The sequence below is a fragment of the Echinops telfairi genome, unplaced genomic scaffold (genome assembly GCF_000313985.2).
Source record: "Echinops telfairi isolate 266 unplaced genomic scaffold, ASM31398v2 ScPeMD7_7459;HRSCAF=8497, whole genome shotgun sequence".
NCBI lineage: Eukaryota > Metazoa > Chordata > Mammalia > Afrosoricida > Tenrecidae > Echinops > Echinops telfairi.
This window is the reverse complement of record NW_022111359.1, coordinates 6,539,506-6,559,042: the sequence shown is the minus strand read 5'-3', so window position 1 is coordinate 6,559,042 and position 19,537 is coordinate 6,539,506. Positions and strand designations below refer to the sequence as shown.

Genomic DNA, 19,537 nt, shown 5'->3' with positions numbered 1-19,537 from the left:
CCCTGGGGTGGGGGGGCCGGAGATGAAGAGGCCTGGCCCAGCTGGTTCACCCAACACGCCCCTGTCCCCATCCCACTCTGCTGAAGCTGCCACTAAGAAACATTTGTCCCCAATCCCACCGAGCGCCCCAGTGTGCCCTGGGGTGGGGGGGCCGGAGATGAAGAGGCCTGACCATGAGCCTCTCAGAGCAATGCTGAATTAGCCCGCTGTGCTCAGGACACCCCCAGTCATCCGGTGGGGAGACTTCCAGTGACGGACTGCGGGTGGAGGTGGTGGGGTGCCGAGCTTTGATTTCTCTACTGGTGGGTGGGCAGGGTCCCTGTGGCTGGGCAGCCTTGGTGGGCCCTGCCACCCCAGGAGCTGTCAGAGGGAGAAACTCGGGGATCTCTTACCTCTTGGTGTTGAGTGCTCTCAGCTCAACAGCTGCTGCCCCGTGGGGCAGAGCAGACTGCCCCAGAGAGGCTCCGAGATCACAGGCTTTCCTCCTGGAGCCACTGGGTGGCTTCAAACTGCCGACCTTTGGGTTAGCAGCCCAGTGATTTATAGCTGTGCCACCAGGGCCCCTTGCCCAGCCCCCCGGCCTATAGGCACTGATGGAAGAATATTGAGTGGGAGAAGCAGGGAAGAGAAGGCAGGGTGGGGAGTGGGACTGCCCTCTGTGTCTGGCCGGGCTCCCTGACTTCCTGTTCACTTTGTTGAAGGAGGAGCCCAGGAAGGTGTGCTTCACCTATGACCTGTTCCTGAACCTGGAGGGTAACCCGCCGGTGAACCACCTCCGCTGTGAGAAGCTGACCTTCAACAACCCCACCTACGAGTTCCGGTGCAAGCTCCTGAGGGCAGGCGGGGTGAGTGCACCGCGATGGGCAGAAGCCTCTGGGGCTGGCAGAGGCCCTGGGTGCTGTGGCCCTGAGGCAGAGGCACTGGGGGCCTTTGGGGGGCGCTCTCCAGGGGTCTGGCCAGGCGAGAGGACACAGGCATTCCCGGCTGCTCTGGGCGGCGGCCACAGGGATGAGTGGCTGGCTGCTTCCTGCTTGGCTTTGGTTAATGAGCATCTTCCTCCATTGAGGGGCTGGCAGGAATGGGCGCTGGGCCAGTCTGTCCGCGTGGCTGGCACTGGAGCCGGCTTGGAACCGGCCTGGCAGGGCTGCCGCTGGCACCATCCCACCCAGGATCTCAGTGGCTGCTCTGTGAGGCTCTGCCCTGCGGTCTGTGCGTGGAGGTGGGCCCCCTTCACGAGTGGGTCCTCGTGTGAGTTGTGTGGCAGGGAACCCTGAGTGGGCCCTGGGGTCCGCTCAGAGTGACTGGGAGTGAGCGAGGGAGGGTGTGGTGTGCTGGCTGGCAGAGGCAGGCGGAGGAAGAGCTGGGGTGCTTGGCGGTGGAACTAGACTGTTTGTGGGGCGGCGGTGCAGGCTGTGGTTGGTCACAGGACATCCAGAAGTCACCGCTGAGGGACCCTAAGTCATTAGACCTTTGCACACACTGGATCTGACTGTGCATGAGTGTGTGTGTGAGGGAGTCTGCCATTGTGTTGTGTATGAACTAGTGTATATGTATGTCAGTGTGTGTCTGTGGGGGTTTCGGGAAGTTTGGAGAAAAATTCACTACTCAAAGTTTCTTTGAACTTTTTGAAGCCCCCTCGCGCGTGACAGTGTAAATGTGTGCTTGTATTCGTGGTTGTCGGTGAGTTTGCAAGTATGTGGCCATGTGATTGCATGGCTGTGTATTGTGTATATGTATGAGTGTAAGTTTGTGTGTGCATGTGTACTTGTCAGTGTATATATGTGTGCATACGTAAGCATGTGTGTGTGTTGTATGTATTGTATATGTGTGTGAGTGAGTTTGAGTCTGAGTGTGTGTGTATACCTGTTTGTGTATGCGTGTGTATGAGTGTGCATACATGTGAGCATGTGTGAGTTTGTGTGATCATAGCGGCTGCACTGCTGACTGATGGAGGGCATGTGACCACTCCTTCGGGTGTCCTGGTCCACATGGTCATGGAGAAACTTTTCCTTTAATTAAAGCGCCGTGGGGCCGTTGTGGGGCCGTGGCTGATCCTGCGGGTCCTGTGATGGGCATGAGATTCATGTTGGGGGCTGGCTGGCAAGGGGGACACAGGAGCCCCTGCCCAAGGCCCTCCCGGTTCGGCCTGCCCTCCTGCTCACTCACCGTGTGTTTGACACAAGGTGTCTGGGTGTTTCCAGAAGGCGTCGGGTCCGCTTTCTCTCGGACCCTCGGATAATGTCTCCAGATGAGCCTGGTGCAGACCGCGAGGGCAGGGGCAGACTCCCTGTGTGAAGGGGCCTGCCATTGAGCTGCGTGCCTTCCAGACTGTTCTGGGCTTGGGAGCAGCCAGAGAGCCTTAGAGATTGAGGCTTGGGGTGGGGTGGGGGGTGCTTAGGGCCCCAGAGGCCCAGGGTGGATGAGCCGTGCTCCCTCTAGGCCCCACAAGCTGCTGGGTGGGTCTGAGTTCTGGACACTCCTGTGAGGTAGCAGACATGTCCTAGAAAAATGCCACTTTCTGGGCAGGTGGTGGGTCCTCAGGGATGGGCTGTCCCTGGGCCTCTGTGGAGAGCAGCCAGTCGCCACCCAGACTGGTGGCTTCTCTGACAGGGCTGCCCCGCCTCCAACTGCTGAGATGGGCCTCTCTGTGGGGCCCCCAGTGCAGGCGTGACTCTGCTCATTCTTACACAGGGGGCTTTGCTACAGAGAGCACATGATCCTGAAGCTGAAGCCAGCTAGCACTGAGCACCGGTGCAGGGCGGTTGCGCGGATGCTGGCTTGGCTCACCCTCACGTTGTGTGCTATTGGCCACCATGCATGGCCATTGTCTTAGGTCTTGGGCATGGCTGTGGTTGGCCATGTGTGGCTTGGTAGGTTCTGCTCACAGCCACCCCGGGCAGGACCACTCATCCCAGGCTTCTTAGACTGAAGGCCCTCATCTTATCTACCTGGAGACATTGGGAGAGTACATTATGGGCCGGATATCCCCACCCCATCCCCGCCACCTTCTAGGGTGCTTTCTGGTGTGCACACGTTGATCTTGGGGGTACTACGTGAGAGAAAGGCCTGGCTATCTGTCTCCCCAAGCGGGTCCCCGAATCCCGATGAAGCCAGAGTTGACTTGATGGCCATTGCCTGTCGGTGCTTCTGGGAGCGCCGCGTCGAGGGGCCCCAAGCTTCTTATGCCCCACTCCCCAGAGCAGGATACCCACTCTCCCAGCTCTGCTCTTTGCATCGTCCACCTGCTCCCGGCAGCAGGCCAGGGCAGCTTTTCCCACAGCGTTCACCGAGGCTGCCCACTGGCTCCTCATGCTGCAGCTTCTCGTCTTGTGCACCTGAGTGCCAAGATCAGGTGGGCACGGCCCCCTCTGGGGTTCCAGGCACCCCAGGCACATCTTCCCGACCCGCCTTCTCTTCGCTCCACCAGGCTCGCTGACCCAGCAGCCGCTCCCTCGTAACGCCTGTCTCTTCTTTATCACTAGGTGATGGTAATGCCCGAAGGAGCAGAAACCGTGTCCAGGCCCAGCCCCGACTACCCCATGTTACCCACAATTCCACTCTCTGCCTTCTCTGACCCCAAGAAGACCAAACCGGCCCACAGCACCAAGGTTAGTGCGGTGCAAGGCCCGTCCCAGGCCGTCGTGCAGGGTGGGGCTCGGCACCCTGCAGAGCTGCCCGCATCTTCTTTCTGGGACTTCTGCTCCGCCTGGCTGCCGCGCACCGCCCTTCTTAGGAGAGCCAGAGCCACTGCACACAGTGTGCTCATTGGCCGGCCTGGGGCCCAGCCTGTCGTCTGCCCAGCCCTGCTGCTTCTGCACTCAGTCTTCCGGGCTCTGCTTCTTGGGCAGCCGCTTGTGTGGAGAGGGCCGCTTCGGGCCAGGGTGGGAGTCGAGAGAGGACAAGCGGTGCAGCTGATGGAGGAGGAGCTGGGTATCATCTTGTCTCCCTCCCCCGAGAGCTGCCACCCCTCCTGAGCACGTGCACATACACACTGTGCATATGTGTGCAGCTGCCCCCTTCCGGAGTGCGCCCAGCTGAGGCCTCCAGCAGCACATGGGTACGGCAGCCGCCTCTCTGAGCAGGCTCAGCTGAGATTTTGGATCACTCTCCATGTACACACGTGTGCACACATAGAGCTGAGGCCTCGGGTGCATCTCCACGTGTGCACATGTACAGCTTGCAGACCCTGTCTACGTGCACCCCGCTGAGCACTGCCACTGCCTCAGGGCGGGCCCAATAAGCCCTTGGGTGCGTCTCCATGTGCACACTTGCACAGCTGCCCCAGTCTCTGAGCGGGCCCTGCTGAGGCTTTAAATCACTCTGCACACACGTAGCTGCCACCTTCTCTGAGCGTGCCCAGCTGAGGCCTCTGGTCGCCTCTCCAAGTGTCCTTGCCCGTGTACAGCTGCCACTTCTCTTGGGGCAGTCTCAGCTGAGGCTTGAATTCGCTCTCCAAGCACACTCACGTGTGCACACACAGTGTACAGCTGCCACTTCCATCTGAGCATGCGCAGCCGAGGCCTTGGACTGCGTCTCCCTGTGCGCGCACGTGCACACAGTGTACAGCTGCCCCTCCCTGGAGCGGGCTCTCTGAGCGCGCCCGCCTGAGGCCTCTCTTGTGCTCCACGCACACACTTGCCCCGCCTTCTACACGTGCCTGGCGCCTGGACACCAGCTGGCAGTCAGTCGGGCGGCTGCCTGTCTTCTTGTCGCCAGCCCCGTGCGCTGCTCCACTTTGCCCCTGGTCTGCTCCTTGGTCACGCCTTTGGCGTCCTTGAGCCATCTGCATCAGCAGCACCCAGGGCGCTCTTTCGTCTGCCCACGCTGGCACCTGTCTTCCTGCGGGGCTGAGTGCCGAGAGTTCTCCCGCGGGGTGGTGGGCACTTCTCTCTGACCCACCGCAGCGAATGTGCTGGGACCTCTGCAGGCGGGAGTCAAACTTGGAATCGCTGCCTCCAGTCAGCTGAAACGCTGCGAGGACCCCTGCCTCCCCCGCAGAGCTGCCTGCTGTTTGCTGGGCAGGGCCCTGTGGGCACGGAGGTGTCCACCGAGGGGTCTCGGGCAGGAACTCCTGTCACCTTGCCACAGGCAGGCCTGGTGGCTACACACTGTCCTGCTGGGAGTCGATGGCACATGACTGCTGACCCCACCCAGAGCGGGTCTCTGTTGCTGGGGTCCCTGTAGGCAGAGAGAGACTTCCCCCCCAGGAGGGGGCCAGGCCCCCACTCTTGGCTGCTCCCAGACACTGCTGGGCGCTAGGCAGGGCCATTGGTCGTACTCCGGAGCTCAGTTTGCGTCTCCCAGGGGTTTGTCTGCCCGGGGGTCTGTCCTGCAGGGAGAGTCTCCACTTGGAAAGTTCCTGCTGTTTCAAGTAGCGTGTGGCCGGGAGTGCCCCCGGGGTGCTGGAGTCCTTGTCACCAGATCACCAAGCTCGGACAGCCTGTGGGCTGGGGGGCCGTGATGGCAGAGCTGCCCCAGAGCTCCTTTCAGAAGGGACAGGCCTGTGGTGTCAGTCAAGGAGGCCGTGGTGGCCGAGCTGACCCTAGAGGCTCAGCAGGACAGGCCCGTGGTGTCTGTGAGGGTGACAGCGGCCGTCCTGAGGGGCTCCGTCTGGAAAGGTGTGAGAATGCCCTCGCCTTCCCCGAGGTGCCGCTCGGGACCCCTTTGGTTCACTAGCCCGTGAGGCCGTGGCCTGGGAGAGACTCAGGTGGGCGTTGTCTGAGAGCCTTGGGCCTGGCTGTGCACCTGGCCTGCCATCGCTACCTTCAGGGTCAGACACAGCCCAAAGCAGCTGACCCCTCGTGACTGAGGACTGGGGGGCGCCCATGGTGAAGAGGCCCCCCACCTGCATGGTGTGGTATGCGCTGGGTGCCCACACGTAGTGACTGTGTTTGGGGCCAGAGGTAGTCCCCGGTGTGGGTGCTGCCCCGGACAGCTGCAAGCAAGTGGAAACGAATGGTTTCATATCAGAGAGCCCAGCTGGCAGGCCTTGGGCTCTCCTCCACTGATCCCACGGCACCCCTGAGAAGAGTCTGGCCCACCAGTCAAGGGCCATGGCCACAGAACCCCCAAGAGCCAGTGTTCAGAAAGCTGATCTGGCTCCAGGGCGGGGGCACACGGCCTGGTGTAGACTGCCAAGTTGTCGTCTGAAACGTGCAGTGAAGTGTCAAGAGCCTACAGGGGCTGTGGCTGAGCCGGTGGGTTGAGCCCTGCAGCTGCTCTGCACAAGAAAGGTGTGGCGATCTGTTTCCATAGAGACCACGGCCCTGGGCCTGGTAGTTTGGTTTCATCCTTCGGTCTGGACCTGGGCACAATGGATGTGCCGCTACAGCTGCCCCACGTGGGCCTGTCGCCACTTGCGGGGCAGAACACCCAGGAACTGCCTGCTCTGAGCGCAGGTACGAGGGTGGGAGTGGGAGCCGTGCAAGTTCAGGGTGGACCCCCAGGCCAGACACATTGGAGGAAAGCCAATATGGCGGCCTCAGCAGATGTGGTGTGTGCGTGAGGTCCTGGGCACTGCGTGAAGCCCTGTGGATGGGGCTCAGGAAGACCAGGCTGTGGGGCACTGCGAGGCACTGGCCTGGTCCAGACTGGAGTGCTGTGAGGTGTTGGCTGGGTCCGGGCCGTGGGGCGCTGCGAGGCACTGGCTAGGTCCAGACTGTGGGGTGCTTTGAGGGTCTGGCCGGGCACGACCTGTTTCACAGGCTTCCAAGGGCCACTTCATTCAGGCTCCCCACTGCCGTCAGGCTTTCCACTTTTCTTCCGGCGGAGGCAGCATCAGGTGGGCCACGCCAGCAAGGTCTGGGCCGCTTGCTGACCGTGCCCCCACCCTTGGCCTTGCAGGACGCCAACAAGGAAAGTGGCAAGTCCTCCAAGCCACACAAGGCAAGCAAGGAACACCGCGAGCGGCCGCGCAAGGACTCGGAGAGCAAGAGTGCCGCCAAGGAGCCGGAGCGTGAGCCAGCCAAGGCCACCAAGGACGTGCCCCGCAAGCTGGCTGAGGGCCGGCCGCCCAAGGAGGAGAAGGCAGCGCCGCCCAAGGCCGCCTTCAAGGAGCCCAAGCTGGCCCTGAAGGAGCCCAAGCTGGAGAGCCTGTCCCCCAAGGGGGGCCCTCCGGCCCCACCCCCGCCCAAGTCTTCCAGCAAGCGGCCCGCCACCTCGGACTCGCCGAAGCCCAGCACCAAAAAGCAGAAGAAGAGCAGCTCCAAGGGGCCCCGAAGTGCCCCCAGCACCTCGCCTCGCACCTCGTCTTCCTCCCTCTCGGACAGAAAGCCCGCCAAGGACAAGGGCAGCGGCAAAGGGGAGAAGCTGCAGGCAGAGCGTGAGCCCAAGGAGGCCAAGAAGGCTGTGGAGGTGGAGGGATCCCACTCGGAGGACGAGGCCTCCTTCAAGTCCGAGGTGAGCCCACCCCCTCGCCGCTGAGCCTCAGGAAGCTGCCACTCGAGGGGAGACTTAGGGCTTGAACCCAAGTCTCAGGCTCCTGGTTCCCCATACCTGTCCTTGGGCACAGGGCAGGTGAGCAGGGAATCTGAGTCCCTGGGACACCCCAGGGGCCAGGTCCTGGTCCAAACCTCCCTACCACCATGTCCCATTCATTGCCAGCATGGGTGACTGTGTCTTCCCTGCGGCTGCGTACTGTTCCCGGCCACCTCCCCAGATGCCATGGGGTGAACATGGGTCCAGGCGCAGACTGGCAGGGTGCTCGGGCATGGTGGCCATGCTCCGGCTGGCTGTGCTGCAGTGGGGCCACTTGACTCTGAAGAAGCCCGGCCGGCCTGAGCCTGCCATCTGTGCTCAGAGAGGCTGCGCAGTCTGAGCCAGCCTTCTAGGAAGATGGACCACTGCTCTGCTCCCAGGCCGCACGCCCGTTGGGGCTACACAGTGGGACTGGCATCCCGATGCCCACCCTCCTCACTGCCCCTCGCCTCAGTCCTTGGCCAGTGACTCGAGGCATCCATCTGCATGGGTGCACACATGTGCGCGCGCACATACATGTATGCGGCATGTATACATGCACACACATGCACACAGACCTCATGGTCCTGCTCCAGCCTGCTCACCCTGTGGAGCGAACCCTCACCTGACTGCTCAGAATGGGGTGATAGATGTTCAGTTCTGTTGCTCCTATGGTGGGTACCCCACATGCGGAGGGGCTCTTGAGCAAGCCTCCTGACTGCCAGGTGGAGGGGGGGCTCGCTGAGGTGTTTCCTGGCCTGGGACATTGCAGCCCAGCAGGCGGCCAATTGAGGGGCGCCCCCCCACACACACACACACACACATTTGTGGAGTTCAGTACCAGCCACCCAGGGCATGGGCACTTGTGCGTCTGTGGCCCTGCTCACTGACAGCTGTCTGCCCTCTGGACAAGAGTCTGGACCCCGTGACGAAGGAGAGGCTCGTGCGGTCCAGGTTTCCCCTAAGGGTTGGGGCCACTGGAGACTGGGAGGGGCTGAGTTCAGGATGAGGCTGCCTCCTCCCATGGAGGCCAAAGTTTGTTTTGTCCTCCTGCCCCCTGGTGGCTGCATTAGGGTGGACAGGCGCAGGAAAGAGGATGTGGACAGGACACCTGCAGGGCTCAGGGCCCAGGCTAGAGAGGGGCAGCTCTCAGTGCACACGCATGCACACACCCGCCACGCCGCAGGGACAGCCAGTGACACAAGACAGGACACAGCTTTTTGTCTTCCCCGCAGGACACTGGGGACACGGAGGCAGGGGGGAGGGTCTACCCATGAAAAGCAGCCCTTGCCCGCTCCCATTGCCCCCATCTGCTGGCTGCGACTCTCTTTGAGGCAGGTGAACCCCGCCCCAGAGCTCTGTTCCCCACCCCCAGCCCTGGTGGTAGGTGGTTTGTCTCCACTGTCTGTTCCCCCTGGATCACAATAGGGAGAGGGGCTAGAGGAGGGGACCGAGGGCATCACCCCCACCCCTCCTTCCCTGTGGTCTGAAGGAGTCCCCCTCTCCCCTGCCCACCCGGCTGAAGTCGGCCCCATCCAGCCCGTCCAGCTCCAGCTCCAGCGCGGACTCCAGCTCGGACTCGGACTTCGAACCATCCCAGAACCACAGTCAAGGTGGGTGCCCGCAGTAGAACTAAGCCCCGCCCGAGCGGCTGGTGCCCTCACAGGTCTCAGGCTGCCGCCTGCTGGGCTGGGACAAAAGCCCTCTGCGGTGGCCCTTAGGGGCTGCCCCGGACCTCCTGGGGTGGCAAGCCTCTTGGCTGTGCTGAGGAAATGCTGGTGCCACCCCCACCCCCTTGGACTCAAGGATCCCCCTGTGGCCTGTCCCCTGTTCCTGCTTTGTGGTCTCTCCCTGTGGGGTGGGGCAAGCTCAGATGAGGGTGGGGGCCTGTGAAGACCCCCCAGGCCAGGAAGTCAATCTTCCCTGGTCGGAGTGACTCCCCTCCCCCACAGCCCGGAGTCCGTTGGGGGGAGGCCTGGCATTGAGCTGCGCAGTCGCGCATGGAGCTGGGGGATGGGGCCCAGGAAGCCGGCGCCCTCCAAGTGCTCTTATCTGGGGAAGGAGGGAGGGGACCTGCTGGAGCAGGAGCACGTGACCAAGGTAATTGAGGGCTTTGTGTCCCTCTGTCGCCTTGGTAACGGGGATATAAACCAAGATGCCGTCGGTAGGGGACTGGAACTGTGTGCCTCTGGAAAAAGAGAGGGCAGTGGGCCGAGAGCTGCCGAGGGGACCACCGAGGGGCAGGCAGGGGAGCGTGAGTGGTGGGGTGCAGGTTCCGCCACCACTGCCTCAGTCCAGGGGAGAGCCCCGGGCTGGGCGCCACGCTGCCCACCCAAGCACCAGCCCCCCTGGGAGCACTGGAGGGTCCCCTTGCTGCAATGGAGGCACCCCACAGCCCCGCTGCAGGGCCAGGCCCCGAGGCCAGGGTGCAGGAAGGTAGGGTGGGGTGGGAGGAACCACCGTCCAGACGGGTGGAGGGTTGGGGCTGGGCATTGGGCCCCCCATGATCCCACAGCCCTGGCCTTCCCCTGCCCCACACAGGCCCCCTGCGCTCCATGGTAGAGGACCTGCAGTCGGAGGAGTCAGATGAGGACGACTCTTCTTCTGGAGAGGAAGCGGCCGTCAAGACGACAAACCCAGGGCGGGATTCCAGGTGACTGCGCCTGCACGCCCACAGCCGTTATGCTGTCTGCAGCGGCAGGGAGGGTGGGCTGGGCTGGGCTAGGTTGGGCATGCCATCTCAAGCGGCTGGAGACCGGGTCAGGATGGGACAGGGGCGAGCACCCGAGTCTCGTGGCCTCGCTGTGTCGGGTGGGCTGAGGCCGGCTGGGAGGATAGGCTTCCTCTGGTTGCTGGGCAGGTGGCCAGGTGTGCCCTCCCCACCGTGCCCACACCAAGGCTGTCTGTGGTGTTCCTCGGCGGGGCAGCCCTGTAGAGAGGTCTGGGGACACTCAGCTGTCGGCAGTGGAGGAGTTGTGAGGCACAGGTGGGACCCAGGCCCCATAGGCCTGTCTTGGAGGGAGGGGCCCCAAACTTGAGGGCTGTGGCCTAGAGTATGGGTGAGCGTGGGTGACCCAGGACGGCCTTCAGGCCCCTACTTCTCCATGAGCCCCACCCCATCCAAGTACCACCTGCCCAGTGGTCTGGAGGGTAGCACCCAAGGCTGGCCTGATGCTCCCCACCCACTCTGCAGAGTGAGGGGCTGTGGCGGGACATGTCCAGGCTGCCCGTGGGGATGGTAGCTGTCTGCTGTGTGGGACTTCAGGGCCGGGCCAGTGCAGGGTCAGTATCTGGCCTAGGGCTAGTGTCTCCGTGAGCCAATATGACCGGGGAAGGGGAGGCAAGAGGCTGGGTGTGGGCAGCAATGCCACCCTGGGGCCCATGCCAGCCTCATGGCCAGGCAGGGGCCCTGAAGCTGACTGGTCAGCTGGGGTTTATTCTAGGTCAGCGAGGCATCTGCCACTGTGGGGGAACAGCCCCACCCCTGGTTGAGAGAGGACCAGGCGCACCTTGGTGTTGGGTGGGGGCCACCAGATTCAGTGTCCGGGTGGATGCCCCAGAGGGCAATGGGGGCAGGCTCCAGGGTTATGGGGGCACAGGAACCTGAGGGACTCTGCCCTCCTGGCCCCACATCCCTGCACAAAGTGCTGGGAGAAGGAAGAGAACTGTGCCCAGACCCAGGACACCAGAGAGATAGAAGCGGGGAGGCTGACCAGGAGGGGCCTGGTTGGGCAGGTAGGGCCATAATCCAGAGATGGGGCCTCAGCTGGGAGGAGGGAAATGGCCCAGACAAGGCTCAGGCTGTTGGCCTCTCCTGTGGGACCGTGGCTCCTGTGGGGTGGGACGGTGTAGTGCCTCACGTGGAGGCAGCAGGGCCTTGACCGCATGGTCCCTGCCTGTCGCCTCCAGGCTGAGCTTCAGTGACAGCGAGAGCGACAATAGTGCCGACTCCTGCCTGCCCAGCCGTGAGCCCCCGCCCCCCCAGAAGCCGCCCCCACCCAACAGCAAGGTGAGCTCAGTCTGGGGGGGCGGGTGTCACTGGAGCAAGCCAGCACCCATCTGGGCCTGGGTTTTCTGAAGGACTCGGGGTTCTGAACTGGGCCCCAGGTTGTTGGGAGGGGTGAGTACTCAGTGGTCCTGGGGTTCATCCTGCAGGCCTCCGGCCGCCGGAGCCCCGATTCTTGCAGCAAGCCTGACAAGATCCTCAAAAAGGGCGCCTACGACAAGGTGATGTGGGGAGAAGGTGGGGAGGGGGGCCCTCCCGGGGCGGATCGGGTGGTGGTGCGATGACGCCACCGCCTGCCCGACCCCCACAGGCCTACACTGACGAGCTGGTGGAGCTGCACCGGAGGCTGATGGCCCTGCGCGAGCGCAACGTGCTGCAGCAGGTAGCCAGGCCTGGAGGGCGGGGCCCAGACTGCCGGGCGGGGCGGGGCCCGGGCAGCTGCTGAAGGTGAGGTTGCTCTGCCCACCGCCTGCTGACGCCGCCCCGCGCCCTGCCTCCCAGATCGTCAACCTGATCGAGGAGACGGGCCACTTCAACGTCACCAACACCACCTTCGACTTCGACCTCTTCTCCTTGGACGAGACCACCGTGCGAAAGCTGCAGAGCTACCTGGAGGCTGTGGCCACATGACCCGGGGCGGAGCCTGCACCGGGGCCCCGCCTCCCGCCCGCCAGCCCGCAGCGCTGCCTTAGCCACCGCCCTGCCCTTGGCCCGCACCGCCTGCTGCACTTTCCTCGGCGGCGTCTGGCCCGCCCTCCCCACTGCTCCCTGGGGCCTTGGCCCGAGGGGGGCCTAGTGCCCTCACCCTCCTCTCGGCCGGGAAGGGCTTTGCGTTGAAGACTTGCGGGGCCGCCGGTGTGGACATGGAAGGGGCATCTGGCTGCGGGTTCCTCGCCCAGCTGTAGGTGGCAGGTGCCAGCACTGGCCAGTGGCGGAGGCAGCGGGAGGCGGGGCCCTGCACCAGGAGCGCCCCTTTGTGCTGGCCGCCTGTACAGCCCTCTGTCTGTTGTGTGTGTGTATCCCATGCGTGCGTGTCTTGACAGTTGGGACAGCAGTGGGGTGGGTGGGGGTGGGGATATGAGGTTGGACGTGTGGGTTAAGGGATCTCAACTGGTCTTGTCGCCATGGAGGGGGCCTCTGGAGTGGTCAGCTGCAGCTGCCAGGCCACCTCCCCAGGGAGGGATGCAGTCGCTGCCTTGGGCCAATGTCACTACAGACAGAGTGGCAGTCCTCCAGAGACCCTGCTCCATGCCTAGTCAGACTAGCGCTGGGGGGCCTGGGGACAGACCCCTGGGTCCCTGGCCACCCTGTCACCCGCCTCCATGTGTTGATCAAGTCTTTGAACTTTGAAACAATGAGCTTTTGCCAAATAGGACCAGGGAGCACTGGGCAGTTCTCTGGCAGACAGGCCTCCCACTCCAAGGACAAGTGGGAAGAGGTGGCCTGGGGCCAGGAGCGCCCATACTCCAGCTCTTTGTCCCCCGGCCAGAAGTCCAGGCCCCGGGACTCGGGGCTCGTTGCTCCTGCGTCTCCATCCTGACCACCTCCTGAAAGACTGCACACACCAGAGGTTGGGGGCGGGGGGCTCGTCCCCAGGCAGCCCCCCAGTGCCCCGTGACCTCCCCAGTGTTCTGCTCCAAGGACTCGCAGGAGCAGCTGGTGCACCCCGTCCTGTCTTCCTCCCCACCCCACTGCCTTCAGGTATGGGCAGAGGGCGGGCCGTCCTCTCCTCCCCTCCCCACAGGCCAGCAATACTCCAGTGGGCGCCTCTCTTCTGACAACTCCAAGAAGGTGGGTGACTGAGGCTTGCTCTTCCCCAGAAACACTCCCCACCAGGAAGGCCATCGTGACTTTGTGACCTGGGCAGCCCTCCCGTCTCACAGGAATGGGCGGCAGGCCTGCTGTGCCCCACCGGCCAGGGCCTGGGCGTCCCCGGCTCCCTTCTCAGTTACCTCCTCAACTGGCGAGCAGACCCAGACCACCGGCGCCCCTGCCTGCGGCCTTCTCAGCTGCTCCCGCCCACCCGGCTGCCTGACAGTTGGGCCCGCTCGGGCTCCGGGGACACTGGCATAGGAAGGGGCCTGGCACTTTGTGATTGCCGCGTGTATCGTGTGAAGTGTCCCGTCCCTGGTGCAAACCCCTGTTTCGCTCTCTCCCAAACAAGCGTCAGCCGACGCGGCGCGCAGAAGGTGTGGAATGCCTCCGTTGCCCGCCAGGGTTCCTTCAAAGCACGCATCCCCCTGGGAGCCAGGCCTTCCTAGGCCAAGACCCGCTCCCGGACAAAGGAACTCGGGGAATCGTGTTTGTAATAAGCCGCAGGATTGTTTCTGTCCTGCATTTTAAACTTCTTTTTGTTAACTTGTGAAATTATGGAGGAGTTTTATAGGAAAAAAAAACGGAAATAAAGTCAAATGGAAAGCCAGCCTGTTGGCTCGGTAGGGCTGGTGGGCGGACCGCCTGGAGCCCGGTTTGGGGGGGTGGCCGCCGTGGCGCCTCCCTGAGCAGTGCTTTCGACCAGTGAGCAGGGGAGACAAAGGGTGGGGACCAACCCTGCTCGGACTGTAGGGGGGATGGGCAAGGGTGGCGTCCTGGAGGGATGAGGGTGCCCTCAGCAGTCCAAAGGGAGCACGGAGGTCAAGCATCTGTCTGTCCATCCCGGGCCCTGCTTTGAACACCGAGCTCTTTTCCTTGGAAGCAGGCAGTGCAGTGTGGGTCCAAAAGCAAGGCTGAGTTGGCGAGTGGGGCAGGCCTGGACGGACAGGTGGATGGATGGTGTTAGGTGAACTGACAGTGGATGGTTTGGTGGGTTAGTGTGTGTGTGGTAGGTGGATGGATGGCTGAGGGTTGGGTTAACAAGACAGTGTATGGGTTGGTGGGTGGGTGGGAGTGGATGAGTAGGGGTAGATAGATGGGTGAAGGATGGCTAGGGGTTGAGTGAACAGACAGTGTATGGGTTGGTGGGTGGGTAGGTGGACAAGAGTCCATGAGTAGGGGAAAAGATGGGTGAAGAGAGATCGATTGGTGGCGGATGGATGGCCAGGTAGGGGTGGGTTGGTACCAGGTCACTCGGCCATGTCTTCCCCAACAACAGGGCTTTCCTGCTGGTGATCGGACGCCAGTGGGGTCGGTTTCTGATGCACTACTGAAATAGGGACAGGGGGACTTAGACAAGACCCTCGAGCCCCCATCCCCATCAGAAGAGCCTCACCCAATCCTGGGAAGGAACCCTGGTGGCACTGTGGGTTAAGCATGCGCTGCAAACTCCAGGGTCAGTAGCTCATTCCCACCAGCCTGCTCTACAGGAGCAGGGTGAGGCTGTCTCGAAACGTAAGCCGCAGTTCTACTCGGTCTCTTAAGGTCCATGTGACCCGCAGTTGACTCAGTGGCAGGGAGTCTTTGAGTTTGGGAGGGGTATCTCCCAGGGGCCTCCCGGGCATGGTGGGGCATTGAGCAGCATCTTGGGCCTTCGGGCACTCCTTGTAACATCCATAAATGCGTCCCCACCGAGAAGGAAGCCAGTTGCCCAAACAGCCCCCACCCCCACCCGGTGTGCATCAGGGCAGAAGCGTGCTCTGCGGGGTGTTCAGGGACTGTCCCGGAGCAGGAAGGGAACAACTGCACCACCACCCACCTAGAGACCCCCTACTTGTAATGAACCAGCTTTGTTACTCTTCAGTGTAAATTTTAAACATTTGGGGGGCTGCCCTCTCTGAGCAGCGGGACACCCCCAGGGGTGGACCCCACCCTCGGAGGACACTTCCTGCTGCGCCTGCACGGGGCGCTGGAGGGCCACGGCCCGGAGCTTCCAGAAGAGCGGGCAGCCCTAGTCTTCCTCCTCCTCATCCTCTTCATAGAAGTTCTCAATCTCCGCCTGGTACATTTTGGTCACCAAGGCCCGCTTCACTTTTGTGTTCGCACCTGAAATGGAAGTAAGTCTCAGGATGCCCACCCCTGCCCCTGTTCTTCCCGGGGTCTCTAGCAAGCCTGAGGGCCCCACTGCCCTCTAGGATACAGAGGCAGGGAACCCGCCCCATTGAGTTGAGAAAGGGGCGGGGCACTGTAACCCCATCCCACAGTCCCTGTGAATATTCCAGTCTGTCAGGACCCAGCAGCCTGCTCACCACCAAGACCAGCCTGGTGCCCCGGACTCCGAGCCGGACTCCGAGCCGTGGCGGTGGCCACGTGGGTCTCCAGGGAGCTTCACAGCTAAGATCTTTGGGAAGCAGATCGCCAACCTTTCTTCCCAGGTGCATTGGCACCACCGACATTTCTCTCCCCGAGCAGACAAGAGCTCCCCCTTTCTCCTCCACTCAACACCCACACACCAAACTGACTGCCACGGAGGCAGTTCTGACCCCGTGAGCTCCCGGACCAGGAGAACCGCCCCATGAGTTTCTAAGACTATAACCTCTGTACAGCCAGGGTTCCTCCTTAAAACCCAGGCCCTGGTGAGTGGCCCTTTAACTAGGCCTTGGCCGGTACTGAGGAACCCTGGTGGCCTAGTGATTACTCATTGGGCTGCTCCCCCAATGTTCAAAACCACCAGCCGCTCCACAGGAGAAAAATGAGGTTCCCTACTCTCTTAAGAGTTCTAGTTTCAGAAATACACAGGGTCAGTTCTGCCCTGTCCGATAGGGTTGCTGGGAGTCGAATCAACTTTGGCAGTGAGAGGGTTGGGTTATACTTGGAATCAACCACTAGCCTGAAGGGCAGGACAGAGACCCCCTCCAACCTGCCCTTGGATGCTATGGTAGCCACTTGCCCCCCTCCACCCGCCCTCCAAGAGAGGTGCCTGTCCTGGTGTATGTGGTAATTGCTGGTCAGAGGGATCCTGAGAAGGGAGCTAAAGACCCCGTATCCCCACAACAAAAGACGTCCACTGAAATCCACTGCTGCTGAGTCTCCCTGGCCAGAGGAGTGTGGGGTCCACTTAGGTTTTCCGTGGTGGGCTTATGTGGGAAGCCGGCCGCCAGGCCTTTCTTCCACCTTGCTCCTGAGTGGATCGGAAGCACCAGCCCTCCTGTCAGCAGCCCGGCGTGAATGGGTGGCAACACAGGAATTCCCCAGCGCCTTGCAGTGAGGACTTCAGGGCGGGCCAAGTGGCCACCTGCCCATCTCTGGATCTCAGAACTAGCCTTGAGGGGTGGGGGTGCACTCACCGAGCTCCCCGCTCTCCATGGTGAAATCGGTGTCCAGAATCCTCCACTTTATGATCTTGGAGTTGGGCTCGGTGGCTTCCGAGTTGACCTTGTTGACAGCCTGGTTGATAAACTCGGTGATGATGGGGTCTCCGTCATACAGGATATCCGTCAGCCTGGTGGACGTGCTCTTAAGGTGCTGGCAGAAGCCGACAGCCTCAGTGGTCAGGGCATCCCGGGGCTCCCCCGACTCTGGGTTGACTTGGCACTGTCGGACAGGGACCAAGGCTCAGGCTGCAGCCTGGACCCCGAGCTCAACAGGGGCTCGGCCACAGTGCACCACCTGGCAGTCCCACAGCAGCCCAGGCAGGGCAGGCAGGCCCAGGTTCCCACATGACCCAGGAGCAGGCAAGGGCTCTGCGAGGGCTGCCGGAGGCAGTCGGACTCCATGCCTGACCATCATTCCAGGGCTGACCCACCCCATGTGAGGAGAGCAGTCTCCAGGCACCTGGCATGGCCCGGAGCCGGGCCACCCCCTCAGCAGGGACTTCACTGGCCAAGCTTCATCTCAGGGATGTTTTAAAGGTATTTCTGGTCAGTTGCTGTCTAGTCAATACTGAATCAGGGTGCCCACCCCACCCCCATCTCCCCCATGTATCTCTGGGAAGGATTGTGCTCTGTGGGGTTTTCTGGACAGGGATCACCGGGCCTTTGATCTGAGGCACGGATGGGTAGCCTTGAACTGCCATGCCTGCCTCTCCGCAGCCACTTGCAGCCCCCAGGAGCTCCGAGATACATGCCCCAGTTCCCACAGAGGCCAGCACTCCAGGCCAGCCACATCTCTGGGGTCCTGGACTTAGACCCTCGAGCTGAGGTCTGTGCCCCATCTTGAGACCCGGACAGTAGGCCCCCTTTGCACCCTTCCCTCGCTCACCTTAAGTGTGAGCAGAGCGCACAGGTACGGGGCATCCTGCCCCACCAGCACAACATAGCGAGCAATGGGAATCAGCAGCTTCAGCCGCTCCTCCATGGGCAGCGGGTTAATCTTCTCGCCCGATTTGAGGGTGATCATTTCTGGGCACAGAGGGCAAGAGCTCAGGGCTGTCCCTAAGTAGCCCCCCCCCCCACTCCCCAAACCTCCTACCCTTCCTCTAAGGTACACCTTGGACGTTGCCTGAGAGGTATAGGAAGTTTTCTTCATCCAGGTAGCCCATGTCCCCAGTGTGCAGCCAGCCATAGGCGTCCAGCGTCTCTTGCGTACTGGCCTTGTTGTGGAGGTAGCCCATGAAAACATGGCGGCCCCACACGTGCACGGCGCCGACGGTACCCTCCTCTTCCTGTTTGATGATCTTGGTGTGGGTACCGGGTAGCTCCTTCCCACAGCTGCGGGCAGTGGGCGGGGAGAGGCGGGACGTCGCCAGCAGCCCCCTCGCCCCCCACCATTTCTGTAAGTGCTGCCCTGTCTCTGCGGTGCCCAAGTAGCCACCTGTACCAGGATGCAGGGTAGAGAAAGGAGCGCACCCGCGTCCCCTCAGTTAGACAATCAGTCTGCTCTGACTCTCAGCTCCCAGGTTCCTACTGGTTCCCAGTGGGGAGGGGAAAGTTAGGCGGCCAGATGCAGCAACCTCTGGTCTCCGCTGAGCAGACCTCCAACCGAGAATTACGCCCACAGGGGCAGGCACGTGGACGGGCCCAGCTAGCCCCTGGCCTCTGGAAGCCCATACATTGGTGGGAACGAGGAAGGGTGAAGACCTGGGTCTTCCGTGGAAGGTTTCAGGCATGGGGAAGAGAATGAAGGAGTGCACAAGTACGAGGAGCCCTGATGCAAGCCCACTGCCACCCCGCCCCTCCAGGACAGAGTAGAGCTGCTCCCCAGGGTTTCCAAAACGATAGCTTTACCGGAGCAGCTGGTGGGTTTGAACCTCAGACCTTGCGGTTAATTAGCCGCCCGATACTTCACTGCCTTCAAGGGGCCCAGGGGCCCTGTTTATTTCCTGTAAAGCCGGGGTCTTCACCACACTGAGCCCGAGGGTCCTCAACACCGTCCTTGGGTGGCTCGCTTCCCAGGATGAGCGGAGGGTTGGCAAAGGGGCCTGCAAACCTACCTGTGGCGAACACCCAGGACGCACCCCGCAAGGTAGCAGCCAGGCCAGGCCCCGTCCCCAACCCCTGGGCTCCTGTAAAGCTGGACTACCCATGCTCTCTGAAGCCCCTCGGGCAAGCCCACAGGAAGGGAAGGGGTGGGGTGGGTGGATGGAGGCTGATGGCAGAGGCTCTGCGGAGCTTTCCCGTGTGTGGATCCCACTGGTGTGGGGCCCTGGAGTTAGTCCACTGCGAGGCGTGGCGACCCCATGTGTGCCACAGAATACACCTCCACCCAGTCCTGTGACTGCCGGTGGGCTCTGGTCCGTGGCTGCAGCCACTGAATATATTTTGAGGCCCTTCCGACCTTGGGGGCCGCTCCTCCTAGACTCTGTCAGACAAGCTCGGTTATGCTTCCCAGGGTTTTCATTGCCTGGGTTTTGGTTTGTTTGGGGGGTGGGGAGAGACTAGATTGCCAGGCCTTTCTCCCGAGTCTGGAAGCATCACTAAAACCTACCCACCGTGGGCGACCCTGCTGGTATTTGAACCAGCTCCCAGCATCACAGCTACACACAAGCCGCCACCGCGGCCATTGGGCTGCTCACCACAAGGCCAGCGGTTCGAAACCATCCGTCGCTCCGTGGGAGCAAGACGAGCCTTTCTATTCCAGTGAAGAGTTACAGGCTCGGGAACGCACAGGGCCAATCTGCCCTGTCTCACAGGCAGAATCCACTCGATGGCAGGTGAGCGTTTTACTTAAATCGTCTCCTGTCCTATACGGGTGTATGTAAGCTAATTATTTTTAAATCCATCCCTTGAAATGTAAATGTATCCAGGCATCAGGCATCTTTCTGTG

The 19,537-nt window shown here is 62.1% G+C and overlaps 2 protein-coding genes across 2 annotated transcripts in view; one reads left to right on the top strand and one right to left on the bottom strand.

Moving 5' to 3' along the window:
- Positions 1–12,512, top strand: part of MLLT1 (MLLT1 super elongation complex subunit) — a 33,816-nt gene extending 21,304 nt beyond the window's left edge. The window contains exons 4-12 of the mRNA XM_045300061.1: positions 702–845; positions 3,483–3,608; positions 6,844–7,398; positions 8,981–9,068; positions 9,997–10,108; positions 11,365–11,464; positions 11,611–11,682; positions 11,772–11,843; positions 11,963–12,512. Of these exons, the coding sequence (XP_045155996.1) occupies positions 702–845; positions 3,483–3,608; positions 6,844–7,398; positions 8,981–9,068; positions 9,997–10,108; positions 11,365–11,464; positions 11,611–11,682; positions 11,772–11,843; positions 11,963–12,091 (1,398 nt within the window). The 3' untranslated portion in view covers positions 12,092–12,512. The remainder of the gene's footprint in view (positions 1–701; positions 846–3,482; positions 3,609–6,843; positions 7,399–8,980; positions 9,069–9,996; positions 10,109–11,364; positions 11,465–11,610; positions 11,683–11,771; positions 11,844–11,962) is intronic.
- A 2,772-nt stretch (positions 12,513–15,284) lies between these two features.
- The window catches only part of LOC101643665 (long-chain-fatty-acid--CoA ligase ACSBG2-like), a 17,960-nt gene continuing 13,707 nt past the window's right edge, over positions 15,285–19,537 (bottom strand). Inside the window, exons 10-13 of the mRNA XM_004714341.1 lie at positions 17,762–17,982; positions 17,534–17,673; positions 16,621–16,867; positions 15,285–15,379 (exon numbers count right to left, since the gene is read on the bottom strand). Coding sequence (XP_004714398.1) covers positions 15,285–15,379; positions 16,621–16,867; positions 17,534–17,673; positions 17,762–17,982 — 703 coding nt within the window. The remainder of the gene's footprint in view (positions 15,380–16,620; positions 16,868–17,533; positions 17,674–17,761; positions 17,983–19,537) is intronic.